The 17578-nt window shown below is 45.1% G+C and overlaps 1 protein-coding gene across 1 annotated transcript; it reads right to left on the reverse strand.

Moving 5' to 3' along the window:
- Positions 1–16004: 16004 nt before the first annotated feature.
- Positions 16005–17333, reverse strand: T265_13103 (hypothetical protein; the record flags this gene model as incomplete). The annotated part of the gene is made up of 1 exon (XM_009167214.1): positions 16005–17333. A coding segment is annotated over one exon (1329 nt), but the record flags the coding sequence as incomplete, so codon positions are not given.
- Between the last annotated feature and the right edge of the window lie 245 nt (positions 17334–17578).

Below are 17578 nucleotides of genomic sequence, written 5' to 3' on the forward strand. Positions count from 1 at the left end.
CTTTAATGCATTCTACAGCCTATACAACGTACATTAAATGGTAATTAGGATTTCCAGTCCCGGAAAGACAACGGCAAGAAATACTAGCATATGACTAACTGACCGGATCATAAAGGTAACCGAGTAGACCGTTTAGTCTTTCTTTGCTTGTTTACCTGCTTATTGTAGGATTAAATCTTATACAAGGCTTTTCTAGTGATTGGGGATTTTGTACACTCACGGTTACTGGTGCATGAGAGCATGCGTTTTACCCAGGCGAGTAATTTGTACAGTTGGTAACTCACAAATATTTACAAAATTATCTATCAGCGTTAGTTATTGTGGTGTTTTTACTCGAAATCACGCTTAGACTTCTTCCTACTGATCTTTCGATAAGTCTTTCTGTCAACATGTTGGCCTGGACGAATTCAGTAATCGAGGGCTAGTTGCCGTTCCTTTCGTTCTATCCTAAGCTTTCCACTAGGAGCATGAGAGTAGCTCATATTTGCTAGATCGGCTGACGCATGGCTCGGTCTTGGGATCTCCTACAGAGCGTTGTTCACAATGTATTCTTCGGGCTTAGGTTTGGGTATTTTGAGTCACTTTTGATACCAGTGAGAATAATCTCGTTCAGGTATCATGCCATTTAAATGGATACTGCAGTCATGTCTTCACATGTGTTAAGAAAATTCTTATCACATATGGCTGGCAGAAGCATAAATAAACTCGAACGAAAACCTGCCGGTCAAGACCAAACCCGTAGCAGATTCTGCTACTTAACCCCAATGAGTGTCATTCGAATAAGTCCACTGGGCCAGATCACCAGGATTTGAGATTATGAATTTGTATGCTTCCGGGCGGGCGGTTGTATCGATCCAAAGATTATGTCTGCAAGAGCGTGTGCCGTCCGCGAGGTAGAGAGTACAACGGCACAAAGCGAGCAATTCCGTTTTATCCTATCGTTTTGGCCCTGAAAACACGGCAGAGGTTTTAACCGCTTTTAAGCCAATCTACAAAGTACACGTCAATTTGTCAAAGTTCACAGGAACTAATCTTCCTGCTGCCAGAGCAATAGGCATATAGGAAAGTTCTTTTACAGGTATTGGGTCGTATGGAGCCAGACACTCACGTGTGAGTCTCATGTAACTCGTCGATCCTTCGTCAGCCTTGACAAGGTGACTAGAGATTTTATCCAGATTGATACCTGCTAAGTTCCGACCAATTCTTCCGTTTTAGGTGTGTCTGAGCCGGCAGAAGAGACTTCGATAGTGTCACCTTCACGGAAATGTTCTTGTCCTTATCCTCCTATAGAATGATTTCAGACGAAAATGTTCCGTGGAGACTTTGAGTCTGTGACAAACATTTCCAAATCTACTCACTCAGCAACTTCTTAGATAAATTGGGTGATTCAATCGGACTCGAACCTTCTTGCAGTTACCTATGTTATCAACGTTGTTCCTGTTTTTTTCAATTGCCTGGCCATCCTTTCCGATCACTGGTGCTATTTTACTCGCCCATGTGTACGCAGTCCTGATGACTTGTCATTTCCTGTTCTACACAACATAACGGTGTCCAGACACCGAACACCTGCCTCACCAAAAGTTCTCATCTCGATTTTTGGGGGATGATTCTCTGACTGGCAGTTGAATAGTCTAACATTCAGCCACTCATTGCTGGTCAGCAAAGTTAATATGGTGCAATTCATTCATTGAGCACACAGTCTATTCTCCGTAATCCGCAGTTGACTATTCCAGGAAAGACCACTAGTTTAAGAAGCCTAAACGCTTTGTAGCGTGGTTTGGCCTCATTCAAGAGATAAAATCTCAAATGAAGTTAAATATCCCTTGGACATTTACAAATTTATTGAGTAAAAAACAACATAGATCTTCATTAATTTTATGGACCTGCACGCTACTGTGTTCTATTTTAGACGATTGCTAGATCCATTTTGTTTCATAGCTAATGCAGGATGTTGCCAGCCCTCCAAACTTTACTTAATTTAGTATGCGGAATTCAGTGTATGGTTATTCGGGTGGTCTCAAAGTACCTAGCATGTTTTTTGCATTATTCTGGCCACAAAAACTCTTCAACAGACTACCAACCTACTTACTTTGCTACCGTACTCAGGTTGGATAGGAAAAAACACTTTCACGCATCAGGAATTGAACCAAACCAGGAAGCCGCTATCTGGAACAACTGTGCCTTTTTTAAGACACGCATTTAGCGAACAACACTGCACCGCAGGGGCCAGATGGTCAGTTTAGTGAACTACAATAGGCAGGAACTCGGATTGTTTTTAGCACACTAAACTCGGAAATATATAACCGTTTGGCAGCCAAGTAGAAGTGCACAGATGAAACTTAGAAGGCAGGTGACAAATCAGCTGACTGTGTGCCAGAAAGAGTGCTACACGTGTTACTGCTACGAGGTCACACGCACGCGAAATCGATCGTTCATATCATGATGCAGATGATGGTCGGTGAACGGAAACAATCCGCACGGGCCTAAAAAAACTACTGCTTAAATTGGTTGTGGTAGATCTCAAGCTACCTAGTGTTTATTAGTCAAATATTTGAACTCCGCAAATGAACTATCACACTTTCCACTCAGCAGGTACCAATTTAGCTGATGTTTCCAAAAAAAAAGAAGAATAAGTAGAACAGGTACTTTTTGCGCCATTATTCGCTTTTAAAAGAATGTTTCGTACCGAAAAGTTGTTCCACCCAAGTTTGAGACAAATAACAGATGTTCTAATAACACAGACACAGCTTACTAAAACCAATTGCTTCATACAGTGGGAAGCGTGGAAGTAGCAATAACGTCAGAAAAAATCTCTGTCACGATCTCCCTAATGATAAAACCTTCGAAATATCATCGTCACCTATAATGACCCCTTTTAATGAACCCATGAAGCGGCATAGTGCTGGATTTTCCCCTATAGGGGCGAGAGAGCTCAATGGTTAGAGCGCGAATTTACTGACCGCAGGGTCCTTGGTTCGAACCCGACCTCTGCCTTTCGACTTCCCCTCTCCAGGCTTAGGCAACCTGGCATTATCCAAGCCCTCAGGCTTTCTTCTGGTGGCATGGAGGCCAGGCAACAAAAGGGTGTCACAAACGAATGATTTTTATTTTTCCTCCAATAGAAGGATTCTTGTCAGAAGGTCAGATCCCTAAAAATAATTCCAGAATGCTCGAGACCTACTGAGACCCTCAAACTCCAACAGGGGAGCTGTCAAGCGTCCGAGCCAGAGAAAACAGCTTTCGATCGGGAGCTCAAGCAGCCAAACAGTTCAGCAACGACCGACGATGATGATTGTTCAGGCATTTCTCATAAACAAAGGCCGATGATGATAAGTGTTCACCCATAGCCGATCGGACAACCTAGATTCAAGGTCAAAAGTGTTCCTTACATACCGCGATCCTTTTTGTAATTTTTGCACTCGCTCGTTCGCAAAAACAGCCGTTGTATTACTTGCTGATGTGACTTCTGACACTTAGGTCTCGGAGTGAGGACAGCAGTCAGTTACAACAAATTTCTCACGAACTGAGCGTTGATTTTATTTAATTTATCCAACTTGTCAGTGGTTGCTTTGCCAAGCTGAAGTAGTTTCGCACGAAAAATTGCTATTAGTGTTAGACGGAGGATGATGGTCTGTTTTAGATAACAGAGCGACTACTGCCGAACACAGGTCGATTCGATTCAATTTCAGTTTTTGATAGTAAAACGACAGCCCAATACTGGTAGTATTTTTGTAACCTTCTACTTTAGGGAACTAAAGAAATACTGCCTCTCTCTGGTCCAAAACGTCACTGCCACGCCGAGTTGAAGGGTTCCACAAAATCGTTTGTGTGGGTTGATTGTGCTTTTTTATTTTTGTTTGAACACCAGCGCTGAGCTCGATCACCTTTGTATGCAAATTTTCATTGCCGTAAGAATTGGTCGAATAATAGAAAACGAGAATAAAGTAATAATAGATAACAAGTGGACACACTTGACAGTTTCGCAACGAAGTTGAGCAGCATTGGCTTGTACTGATCCACAAGCCAATATACTCCAATACATACATGGGTCTAAGACATAGTGACCGGTCCGCTCACGTAAAATACCACTGCGGATAGCCAGCAACATCGTGAGAGAAACCCTACAAAAATAATATTTTGTGTTCGACAAGGATGATCCCTATATGGCGAAAAACGTCTGTATTTGGAGGTGAAGAAACCAGTGATTGTAGCATAATTAACACTAGAATGTTAATTTTCTCTGCTCGAAGTTTGGTGCTTGTTTCCATTGATCCATGAAAAGTCTAGTCTTACACATGCGAGCAAGGTTTCCTCCCAATCGGTTTAGCGGTTTGTGCTGTCTGACACAGCTTCATCCATGCTATTCCTAAGTGAACCATGAGGTAATGATAAGAAAGCCACCGAAACAGCTGATTTGCCAAAGCATGACCAATACCCGGGCCCGTCTTACTTGCGCCTTGCAGAGAAAAATGTATTGATCGGTTGATACGGCACTCTGCCTGCCCACTATGGTATGTCATCCATACTACGCTCATAAGACGAGGCGCGACAAGCACGGTTCGCCTGAAGTTATTTGCATGTGCATGAAACTTGCCGTGAAACAAGTAGCTTTTGGACTGGAAGCTAAGCTACCCCGATGGGGGTCGAGACATGTGCTCACATGCTATTAGCAAGGGAGAAACTATGGCATGCGACATAAATATTTCGGTAGATGCGCTTGAATGGTAAAAATCCAAATCACGCTGGCCTTACGGAAAGCATCAGTCCTGTGCACTGGCGATTCCGGTGAGCGCGCGTCATGTGGAGTGATGCCATGAAGTCAAACTTTCCTGATAAAGTAACATTTTTAGTGCGATTGTGCGAATACACGTGAGTTTATAAATCAGTGGGATCCATTTGTCCATATTCACGCGATGTCCGAATATTTCCCACTAAGCACCGAGCTGTTTATATGACTGGCCTTAGCTGGACTGTTGACAAGCAGCTCCTGTCCTTGAAGTCGTACTGTAAACAAACCGGTAAAATTTGGCACATACCTTTCGTCTTGAACTTCCAGTTATTCCATTAGACTTGACACAGATTAACAGCAGTTCGCATTTTCGTGACATCCAAGCACTAATGAGCCAGTTTTATCAGAGCGATCAAATAGGCTGTCATGTAGTTCTAACACTCGCCTTTTCTAGTATGGTTAGGTTTGCATTCGGTTTGTACTTTCTGTGTCGCCAGCTTAGCCCATGCGAGGGGTTTTCAAACCGGTTGATTCATCTTCAACTCGCGCACTGTTCTACTGTGATAAGCTTGATCAAGTCAAAATATCCTTGTAGAATATAGACAAAATTACGATCATAAACTTTTATTGTTAAAAGCCGAAGAATCGTCTTTGACAGCGTATGTAGAAGAATAATTGTGCTACTGAATGACATACCTTTGTGTCTTACCTTAACGTTTCAACTGCCATAAGCCAACCATTTTAGGATTGTGTGGTTGGGTTCGATCCTGGGTAGTATTCAGCAGTCATAAGAATTCTGAAGAAATATCCATATATTCCGTTTGAGCTCTTCACATGCTTTGAGAAGCAGTTTAGATGTTCGGGTATCTTGCTACGGTCAGGAGCTATGCTCAGTCTGGTCAAATTGACCGATACTAGTCAGTATACTTTTCGACCGAAGACGTGGTGTTAAGAAGATGTCGCTTCCAGGATAGATCAAGTAGTTCTGGAGCTCCTACTGAGTCCTTCAAGAAAATTCCTTATAGGGATTGCACATCCTCAAGATTTCTGTCGTCCTGGGCCTGGTGGTGTGCGTCCCAAAACCCCGATTCCTCAGTTGCTATCTTCATGAGATATTGTGTAAGACAGTTCGACACTTGGGTATCTGGAGGGTTTGATCAATGGCAAATGGGTTAAATCGCAAAAATAAGCGAGATTGATGACTAAAATGTCTACAAATTTGGCTTCAGAGTAGATGTATGGTTCGTCAGTTGGCTGATCGACATTGGTAGCGGTGCATCCACCATTCCTTCAATTTCTGAAAAGGGCTGGGAAAATGCATGTTCATGAGCTGGGTCTGTTAAGTGCATCTATGTTTTCAGAACTGTCGGAATTATGCTGAGCACTCTCCACCTCATTGCGTGTCCGCATCCCGGATGACTAGGGCCAATACAATGATCCGATCGACAGTCGCTCCAGAGCTACTCTGGGCATGAGCAATACCTAAAGACCAAATAACTGATACCCCAGGGCTAGTACTGGAGTGCAATATTCCGTAATTAGTACCTAATGATGAGATACTCTCTTGGCACATACACTGAAATAGGTTGGTTGGGCGGGAGCGAAGAGAACTGAGAAATCCGGGTGGCTTCAATGGTGATTCGCTCGCCATACTCGGTTGAGAAGCTTACAAACTCAGCTTTTGGAGCCACGACACCATCAGAAAGAAGCTTAGACATCAATTCTGAAAATGCTCGCTTAGAGGGAATCTCCTGAGCAGATCAATGCTCCATTAGTGTAACTGGACGATATAGGGAAATTCTTCACTGCTGTTATTTATCGAGGCTCGTCCTTTTTTAAAGCACTTTTTCTGCTCCTAACTACCGATTTGTGATTGCAAGCTGTTGACAGACTTGACGAAGATGGAACACGGAAATAAATGGATATCTGTGGGATTCAGAAGCCTATATTACACAAACATGGGATGACAAAAATTAGAGTCAATTAGACTCATCATTTGACGACGGCACTTTAGGGGCCACGGATACTGCCGTATCTGCTGATTCGTCAATCTGTTGTATCTGACTGCTGACCCGATCCAGTGCCTAGTGCCGGAAAAAGGACTCACAGAAGGGAACACAACAGCTATAGTCCGAACAAGCGAGTGCGAAAATACAACGGACACTCTCTGAATTTCATCCAATGCTGACTCGCGCTGTCTGGGTTTTATACAAGGCTGTGACGCGCTGCACATTGAGGGGAGGTTGTCTGTCTGGTCAGCGTCTAGTGGAGCTGAGGGTCTCAGTAGATTTCGGGCGTTCAGGGGTTGCTTTCAGGAACCTGACTCTCCTGATAGATACACTTCAATGAAGGATTTTGTAGAATCATAGAATATTTCATTCGATGAGAATTAAGTTGCCAAAATTCCTCAAAGGAGAGTTTTGTGTACTAAAAATTATCAGGCGCCGTAAAGCGAGTCAGATAGTTCTAGCAGAAATATGACCATGATTCTTACAACTTCAGGCGACTTCACTCATTAACAAAGTTAGCCATCACTTTCAACGAGTCAGTTCCACTGAACAATTCTATTTCCCACCCGCGATTCCGGTTCGCGTGAACGTTGATTGTGGCGCGCGGTTCATCTTAAAGCACGACTAATCATATCGCTTTCCAAGTGAGGCCAAACATTGCAAAACACAAAGTATTGTAGATAACTCGATCTTTCGAGAAGAAAAATCAGATCGAATTATTCAGTTGTCAACCCTTTCCAGTGCATGACTGACGCAACTCGAAGGAAGAGACGTCAGCCACGGCCAAAATGCTCAAGCGGGAACCAGTAGAGTGGGCTCGAATCATTGACCTTGCGGTCAGTAGCTCGCGCTTTAATACCGCGACGCCGCATTGATCTTTTCTTACATTTTCTGTTTAAAAACGTCTCCTTTTCTCACATATTTATATGTAGCGGTTGACGCTAAGCTGCATTCCCTACGGAGTGAAAGTTGTGGTCTTTTGGTTTGCCTTTTTTTCACGACCCCATGCGTGTAGCACGCTTCAGCAGCAACGTTCTAATGGGTACGCACGTAGCTGAATAGTCGAAAACGTCACTTTGCGTTTGTTGCGATTTTTCTGCAGTGAAGTAGTGTTTTTTAGGAATTTTCGAGAGACTGTTAGAGAACTACACGGGATTTATTATTTTGGAATTTTGCGGCGATGCCCCTATCTTTGGCAGCATTCCTACGAATAAACCTGGATTTCATCGCTGAGAACTGTTTTACAGAGCTTACCCTCGAGTTGTACACCCTGTATTGGGCTTTCGGGTTTTTTAGACTAGCAGATCACACTTTACATATTCTGCCCAACATATGTTCGTTCTGTTCTGTACTGGAAACCATCCACCGAACGGCAGTGTACGCTATTTGCATGGACTGGTTTTTGGTTGAACATTTCATCATTCGAGGTGCTCTGTCTGGAGATTTCAATAGTAAAATATCACAACCGAAAGGAATTGTTCGCATATATGAGGATTGCTGTTGAACGTGGGAAACATTGCACGTGCTCGCAGCTGAGTCCTACTTAAGTACTACTGTTCCCAACTACCCCTTCCACTCGTTGATCGGAACGTCGCGCTGTGATGTGATGATCATCGAGATTATCTACACTGAATTTGATTGAGCTGTTGCGGAAAATTCTGGTGAAAGTCAGGGAAAATGCCTTGGAATACGATGCCTAATGTGCCATGATCAATAGGCTCAATGCAATGAATATCCTAGGTGGGAGCTTACTCATCCCGTGAAATTGAGTTCGGAGCAGCTAAGTGGAACCGCAGATGAGCGGTGGATATAAGATGAAATGCAGTGCCCTCCAGAGCAACCCAGAGTATTGTGAGCGAAACCCACAAACAAATGCGCGATCCATGTGCATCAGGCAGTATCATTACCTTCCGTGTACAGTGGACTGAAGCGACAGCAACTACAATTTTCTTCATCCGTGCGTGACATACAGTCACAGTTAACGGTCTATATGAGAAAACAGGAGCAAGGATGACCTTGAGCCTAGTACGAAGACCTGTATTACAATTGCATTGGGTACAGTTCTATCTTTCAAGCTTCAGCTTGAAAAGTGCTTCAGACGACCTTCCTATGGGTGGTGACTTCACTGCGCTCCTTCTGGAGTATCACTGGGGTGGCTGCTTTGAATGGCGCTCCCGGAGACAGTCCCTGAGACACTAAACGTATGGCCTCTAGAATTGTAAGCAAACTAACCTAGCCTTCCTACCACAAGATAGGCATCAAACTGTTTCTGAGACACACAGAGTCTACGGTTAAATCAGTGTAGTTTCGTTAGTAGTTGGTTAGGATAACTTTCATGCAGCATACACGTCTCCTCTTACTCAACTTGTTTTTCAAATCTGAATTACCTATCGCACTACACATTGTTGCGCCACCCAACTTTCGGTCGTAGCACGACAGTAGTACCGGCTATAGTTGTGGTCCAAAAACACTGGCGACTATGTGATTGAGTCGTGACACCAACAGTTAATCTGCCGTACCAAGGTATTGAGGTGGCTCAGGGGTTAAGGTGCGAACTTACTGACTGGAAGATCCACGGTTCGAAACCAACCCTGGCATCTCAGCTGCTCCTACCTAGGCTTGGGCATTCTGACGGTATATCAGCCTTAGCGCTTCCTTCGGGTGGCACGGCAGTCATGAACCGGAAAGGCGTTACAGCAGAATGATCAGGGGATCCATCCAGGCCATGATATAACCATTGTTGTTACTGGGGGCTTTCAGTCCTGCACTTCGCATTCCACTGAGTGAATGTACCTGTGCGAAATAAAATATGACTTAATGTGACAACCTCATCGACTACTGGCGAATTATGTCCTGAAAAATGATCTATCCGTTCAGCCAAACTTAACCAACATATTGTACACATTGGGGATCGAAGTCTTCGTATATAATATTAACACACTGGGCCAATTTTCAAGTTTAAGAAGCAATGTCAACCGCATCGCGGTGATGTATGGTCCGACCCTAAAATGACTGATGTTGGGGATTAACTAGGTTACTGCGTTTTATTATTAGTTTCCGTATTATTCTTCATCTCCTACAGGTCATGGTTGACCACGATAACATTTTCTCGAAAGCTCAAGGGAAAGTGGTTTAATGGCTGTTCCGAGTAACATATTCACCAGAAAACATGAAACTTTTCTCCCCGGCTGTCATGCATCTTTCCGAAATTTGAAGGCTGGACAACCGAACAGCACTCCGCCCCCGTAACTCTATGAGCGCCTCTCCTGTGAATGACCTCAAAGATACATAAGCAAGCTTAGATAAGTGCGCACGTAACTCTCCCTGCTCTACTAGTTTCGGTCGACTCCATATATTTATCGTTAAGTCGAGCTGACGATCAAAGATTTCTTAACTACATTCATTGTCCTGTTAAACTCAAGCTTTTCATAGATTTCCTAGTAATTAACCCCAGTTTCAGAAAGCACAGTATTTAGTGAGAGTTTGAGTTCGGTTTGTCAAAATACGTAGCGCAGGTAGTCTTGTAATAGATGATAAAAGTTAGGGAGGATGAAGAAATACACAGGTATTAGAAGATATGTCTTGATGAGTCTTTATGTCGAGTTGCCTTCTCCACTGTGGAATGAGCTTTTGGACAGTTACGATTTGCCTTTTGGAGCAGGACTACTACCACCTACGGGGCTTGGCCATTAGTACCAGTCTTATTCAGAATTGAAGCAAATTAGGGGGAAACAGTAACCAAGAGTAACAATTTTACGTGACTTAGGTGTCACTGAATCTGCTGAACGCCGCCACCACCACACAGTGTATGCCGAAAAGGTGGCCCTCATAAGACCCTACACCACAACAACCATGCCCCCAAGAGATGATCTGATATGCTCTTGTTTGAATTCGCTGGGTCCATTGTTATAAAAAATAATGTCTTCTCCCCAACTGTGTCATCGAAATGACCATGAAAGGCTCCCTCCTAATTCTGACATCTGCTGGGCTGAAGTGCTGTGTTTGGTTATGGACACCAACTAGGTGGATGGTATTCCTCTTACTGGATCTCATGAAATGCGTACAGTGTGAAATTATGTGCCGCGGTATGACATGTACCTCACACCGCAAAGCGCCTCATCTGTAGTACCCACAGGGTTTCGCGTTGTTTTCATAGCCTTCTGCCACTCTGAATTGCGTTCTATTCGGCTACGGCTTACTCGGTGCGCGCAATAAATGGCCAAACCACCTTAGATTTGGTGTTCGACACATTTTTCGGTTGAAGATCCAGTTGCACAACCGAATACTAGTGTGGTAAATGCCTCACTGCGATTAGTCTACACCAGACCACAACAACCACGGTTCCGGAACAAAGTATGTCGAGGACCTGAGGAAAAGTGAGTTCGGCTGGTCGTAAAGGCCCGTAGTCTGTCATGATACGATAGCTGTCCCAAATTAGCAGACACGACCCAAACGTCATAGATTTGTCTTTTGAACTGATTTGTCATACTACAGTTGAAACTAACGCAAATTCTAAGATACGTGAGAAGATCCACAATATTCAATGCCGATCTCTGAGTTGTCAATGGCGCGTTCAGCGACCGCATGTTCAGAATCATGACATTACAAGTTGTGCGTGCAATGCGAAAGCAAAAGGACGGGATAACTCTAGTCAGCTCATTCAGAAACACCGGCACTTTCTTCTGGTCTTTGGATATAGTCTAGTACAAACCGACAGTTAGTTAAATGCGTTAGTTAAATGGGTTTCGAAGACCTGTTTGCCAGTCGTTGACCCGACCGGTCTCATAATTTTCTACCAGGTCAGTTCAGTTCAGGTCGGTTTTTCAGTTCACAAGCCATGTATCGAAATGTAGTGATCTCGGCTGCTACAGCTCCTTTCACAGAGGATAAAGAGTGTCAGAATGAGTGCCACGCGTTGGAGGCGAAGGCCCAACCGGTTCATTGGCGTCGAATGGTTGTTTCTCCGGTGTGACAGGAACGGGGAGCTAAGTAGTGAGGATGGTAGCTTTGACGCAAGACCGCCATGTACTTCAGGGTCACTAATCATTGGTTTGACTTGGCCCGCAGTCTCCATTCGGGAAGACGGCATTTGTCAGCGCTACTGTGTTAGATGGTAAAATCTTTTACGCTTCTTTGACTGATCAAGGGGTGTTTCGAGCACGCACAAGGCTAGACGACAAGGACTCTATGAAGCACACGACCTAACCGGCGTAACCTGCAGAGAGTGACCAGCTGATCAATCGAAAATCGAACGTCCTGGAAACCCCCTACCCTACTTCAGGATCACTGATCTAATGTCCCCACCAAGTTTCCCAGTTTCGGAGGCGCCTATGGTCAAACACAGAGTCTTCGCAGGTCTTCCGCATTCAACGACCACGTCTCTGATCCATAATGTAGAACAGATCGGACGCGGTATTGTATGCCCCACCCTTGACAGTCAAAGTGACGTCATGTCGGTGCCAAAATATTGGAAATAAGTAGACGCATTCTAATTTCAGGACGTGATTTCGTCTTTCACCAGACCATTGGGACTCCTGCAAGCATGAGCTTTGGGTTTGATTCCGCTCAATTTTGCAGCAGCATTTTACACTGTATAGGTACGAAGTGCCCCCCAAACTGTGCAGTGAAATTATTTATATTATTTAAAGTAGTTTGCACTTATAAAAGGTCTGATCCAAGAAAGGCAATTTCTATGAGCAAGCGATCCGCCAGTATTTCGATTACCCGTGTTACTAAAAGAGTCAATCTGCCGATCATGAAGTCGAAGAAGGGTGACAGAGGACGCTCCTGCTTGACACCACTAATTTTGTGGTGTGGTGATGTTTTTCGTACGATGTTCTTGCGCCTTTTGAAAAATCGGAATCACCGTCAAGATGATCGTTTCCGTTGGGAGTTTCTCATCGTTCCATATGTTGTGGAGTAGGGTCGTCAGGTTAGCCACCGTGAACACCACCTTGTTTGAAGAGTACAGGGTGAAAACCGACTGGTCCAGGTGTTTTGTTGCGCTGAGGCATTAAAATTGCAGACTGGACCCAGCTGAACTGTTCTTGAAAGTATTCAGCCCATGGTTCAAGACGACTTTTCGGTGAATGGACTGGGGTTCTATCCTTCTTGGAAGTAGACTCACTAACATCCACCCTCAGACCAGTGAGTGGGACTGCCTGAAACAGTGCGCGATTGTTCCCCGTTGCAAGTTTCTTCCATTTTCCGAGCTTCTGTGACCCACCATCACCCTCTGTCAATCCTTAAACTTTGCATCAATCGACATTTCAGTGGTGAGAAACAATGTCCATCGGGGTGTGCGAGGCATCTCGGGCAGACGGTCTCAGAGGTGGTGAGCATGGTCTCTTCCACCTCTTACCAGTCTTCATCAGAGTCCACATTGTTCCCATCGAGTCCTGGGAGCTTCTAAGCCAACTCGACGCGATATTATTGAACACAAGTGGTGAACTAGATGCCTATGCATCAACCAACGCGTCCCAGAGCGAAAGCGAATAGGTACACATGCCCGCACAATGCCGTGATCGGAGTCAAAATGCACAACAATATCGTGTCTAAGCTTTCCGCCGGCAACTGAGTGCCACATGGTTCAACTGAGTCCACAACTGGTTTGTTTTGGATGGCTTCCAAGTCACATGGTGTGTGCGTTTCTACTGGTTGGAAACAAACGATGTTCAGTACATAAGTGAAGAAGTCATCCTCCATCATCTGTGAGGGGAGCATCAATCCCAAGCCGGCCACCAAGATGGGTTTCACCATGGACTCGTCGGCTAACATGAGTATCCATTTAGTCTGCCAAAATAACTATCTGTACATCTCACTGGCCGGAGTAAACGTAACAAATCTCGATTGAAGCTATCATTCCCAACATCAGAGCTGCCGTATGTCGGAGCGTATGCTGATACAGCACACAAATACCGTTTACCACGTTCAGGTGCACTAAGCTTCATTGAACAAGTAAACCTAACAGCGCAAAAACAAGTGTTTACTGGAATCCAGTCAAGTAAGGCGCATTCAGCTGTGAGGCTAAGCACAACTCCCCCGCCGTAGATAACGTGAGTCATCACATCAGGATTACCAGGCGAGTAAAGTGCGGTTTAAGATGAATGACCGAGCTTGGACCTTGTGTGCGTATTTCGGAAACACAACATACACTAATCGAAACAAAGACTTAAACCTGGGCGTGAGCCATCAGTTGGTCTACGTGCGTTGAAAGGAGCAATGTGACACAGATCTCATGAATCTAATAAGGATCTATTTTGACTCATTCTACTAGGGAGCAACCATTAGATGATTGACAGCTAAATGAGTCAGGACTTCGGTCAGGGACGTGGGAAGGAATAAATGGACTATGTGTAGGGGCGATTGACACTTCCTGATTGCCCAGAACGAGGTTTGGCTGCCGTACTCCAACGTGAGACTGAATCACAGGTCTAACCCACGAAACAGTGGAAGGATGTAGGTTTTTTCGGGGTGGGGTGAGACGGTTGTGGTTAGAACGCGAATTTATTGGCCGGAAGATCCGTGGTTCGAATCCAACCTCTGCCTTTCGACCTACTTTGTCTAGGCTTGGACAACCTGGCAGCATCCCATCCCTCGGACTTCTTTCTGGTAGCATGGCAGTTCGGCACCGAAGGGGAGCTACAGCCGAACGATTTATTAGGGGACTCTTTCCTTAGCCTCTGACTCAAAAGCCTGAACCACGGGAAATCGGTGTCATGACTATATAAACCATACCTTTGCATAACCCATTAACTCGTGATTCTCACTCTATTTTCAGCTCATGTACTACAGTTATTAGACGATTAAAGCGTACATTACATGTTTCTATTCTGTCTCCTTTTTAATCCCGTCCTGGAACTACTGGACTCTCGCAACAATCGGGACCCATCCCGGAATCAATGACTAAATAGTCTAACCCACTTGGTTGCAGGGGGCTGGCCTGACGCAAGAGCACAGGGAGTAAAGGATGATCGTTTGACTCATAGTGCGGCTGTGCACAACAGTTGCCTTTTGAGCAGCACCGAACTCTGGTTTTAAAATGTTCCCACCCCATTGAATAATGCGCCGGTGATCACGGTCAACAGTTGGGCGACCGAAGTGCACAGGTTTTAGGGTCGTTTCCAAACCGCACTTCCTCGGGAGAAGGCAGCATCACTGCTTCCATAAATATGGATACGCCGGTCGCCTGAGGGAAATGGCTCACAGCCTTCACACTCATATCGCAGAAGGCAGTAAAACTTCACCCCCAAACTGTCCCGTAATACGGCTACTCGGAGTAAGGAGACTCGGTAAACTTCGTCGGGCTACTCCCCGTTGGCCTTCCTGTCATGGTTGAACCTTAAGGAACTGAGTTTTAGCCAGTGTAACCCGCAGGATCACCCTAGATGCTACGACTACCAGAATGACTCCACAAAGTTCTTCTGTTGTGAAAATGGTCCAAGTTAGCTTGGTGGTAATTGAACGGGCTAACGAACACCAAGTCCTGAGTTCAAACTCAGGGGTGAGAAAAACCTCCCAGACGGATGCATCATTCGATATTGAAAAACCTGTTCAGCTGTAGCACCCTTTCGGTGCCTAACTGCCATGCCACCAGAAAGAAGCACGAGGGCTGGGATACTGCCAGGTTGCCCAAGCCTAGACAGGGGAATTCGAAAGGCGGAGGTCGGGTTAGAACCATAGACCTTCCGGTCGGTAAATTCGCCCCCTAACCACTTGAGCCATCTCGCCATTCCTCAGTGTTGACCAGCGACAGATATCCAGCCCCGAAATGGGGACCCCAAAACCATTTTTGCGTCGTACTACGTAGAGAAACAAGGTATGTGTCCAGGAAGCCCAATGAATAACGCTGTAGAGAAGCCCAGTAATCGACTGCCAGCCACCTGTTAATCTTTCGACGAATACGTGAAATCATCCGCCTAATTCCGGCTTGAGAAAACCAAGCCCACCATGTCGACCAGGCGATCGAGACTAATACAGGTGCCTGGAACCATTAGGTATAACAAGACAGGAATCAAAAACAAAAAAGTGCTAATTGGCTGTAACAGAAATAGTATTCGCTGCACCATCGGATACAAGCGCGAGAAAGCAGCAACCAATACAACGTGGTTTGTTGCCACAGAGCTGTAGCCTCGGGTCGTATAAAAATCAAACATAGAGAAAAACTCTCCGTGGGTCCAGAAATACAAATAGTTATCCGCCATGGGCTTCCATGTACGGAAAACGGAAGACAATGTTACAGTGTGAGAGATGGCTCTACATAGTCAATCCCCAATCGAAAGACCACGCTTCCGTGTTCTTCGGAAGAGTGAAGGGGATGACGGTTCTTCGAGACCGATTATTTTCAGTTTGTCGCCGAAGAGTGTATCAAGATCGTCTTGCGACAAAGCTGTCAACTTAGTACTTTGGCTCTCCGGCTTGGCCGTACTATAGTTATATCTCAAGCTCGGGTGAACAAAATTGAAACACTTGAACCTTTCATTCAACAACTCCAACGTATATCCATCTTTCCTAAGGCAATCTGTGAGTGCGGATGATTGTCTTTGCTCCGTAAACGAATCAACCGGGACGGCACACAGTTCCGTTTGCTTCTTCTTGGCCTTATTGGAAGCGAAGACCACTGGTCTAAGTGGACTGAAAGCACCACTCAAGACACGCTGATCAGTAGATTTGAGAGGACCCCGCTCCTCTTTAGCGGGCCGGTGGTGTATTTCGGAAGTTTTATACGGAGGTAGAAGGTCAAGTTTATTCGCCTTTTCCCAGTCAACATATCGCAAGAAACGGAGCTTCTTCACGTCCTTTAAGTGAGGTCTTTGATTAAGATTTTTCTGGAGGCACACCGTGAAGAATGACTGTAGTGGTTTGGAGAAGCGTTTCAAACCCCGAATAGTGTACGTCCCTGAACGTGCTCTCTGGAATTCGTGGGCGGTATCATGAGAGTCTGGTCTAATAGGTCCAGCAACCATTTCGGCCACAAGTGCCCCGAGGCTCCAGATATCCGCGCGTAGGTCAATTACTTCTCCTTTTGCAATCTCCGGAGCCATGAATAGAGGTGTTCCAGTAAAATCATCAAGTGTAGGTTTCATGCCCAGACTTATATCGAAGGATCTATCCAGGTCAGAAAGAAAAACATGTCCATCCGGGTAAAACAGAACATTCTCAGGCTTTATATCAAGATGAACGATGTTGAGTGAGTGGAGGTGTTCTAGTCCGCATATAACCTCGGTAAGGTAAAAACGGGCATTTGTCTCCGATAGAAAACCAACATGGCATAGCAGGTCGTACAGATCGCAACCAGCTCCTTCTCGAAGAATGAATGCGGAAGAATAATTACACCACAATCCATATAGTAACTTTGGAAGAAAAGGACTCTCGTAATCCGCTAGTGCCAAGCGCTCTAGAATGCGCCTTTCACGAAGGACACATTTTACAGAAGAATCGTTCTCCAGAAAGAATCTTTTCAACGCATAACGTGAGCCGGAATCAGTTCCATTCCTCTTGGCAACCTCATAAACAACAGAATAACATCCACGGCCAATAAACCGATTGACGTCAAAGTCAGAAGGCGAAACAAAACAACCGGCTGCCTCACCCATGCCTGACCAACTGGCAAGGCGACGAAACACGCCTATTGTTTACCGGAAATTTGTCCAATCAGCTTGCAGCCAACTTGGGCGGCTGATTGGTTGGTTAGTCCCGCCTACGCAAAACGTCGCTTCACCGCATTCATGCGGTTTCTCGCCATTCTTGCCGGCTAACGTGCACACAGGGCGCACACCTACACGAGCGAGTGCATGAACTAGGTCACTCGTCGGGTGTGACAAGCTGTCTGTGTTCCACG

Source organism: Opisthorchis viverrini (assembly GCF_000715545.1).
Source record: "Opisthorchis viverrini unplaced genomic scaffold opera_v5_37, whole genome shotgun sequence".
Taxonomy (NCBI): domain Eukaryota; kingdom Metazoa; phylum Platyhelminthes; class Trematoda; order Opisthorchiida; family Opisthorchiidae; genus Opisthorchis; species Opisthorchis viverrini.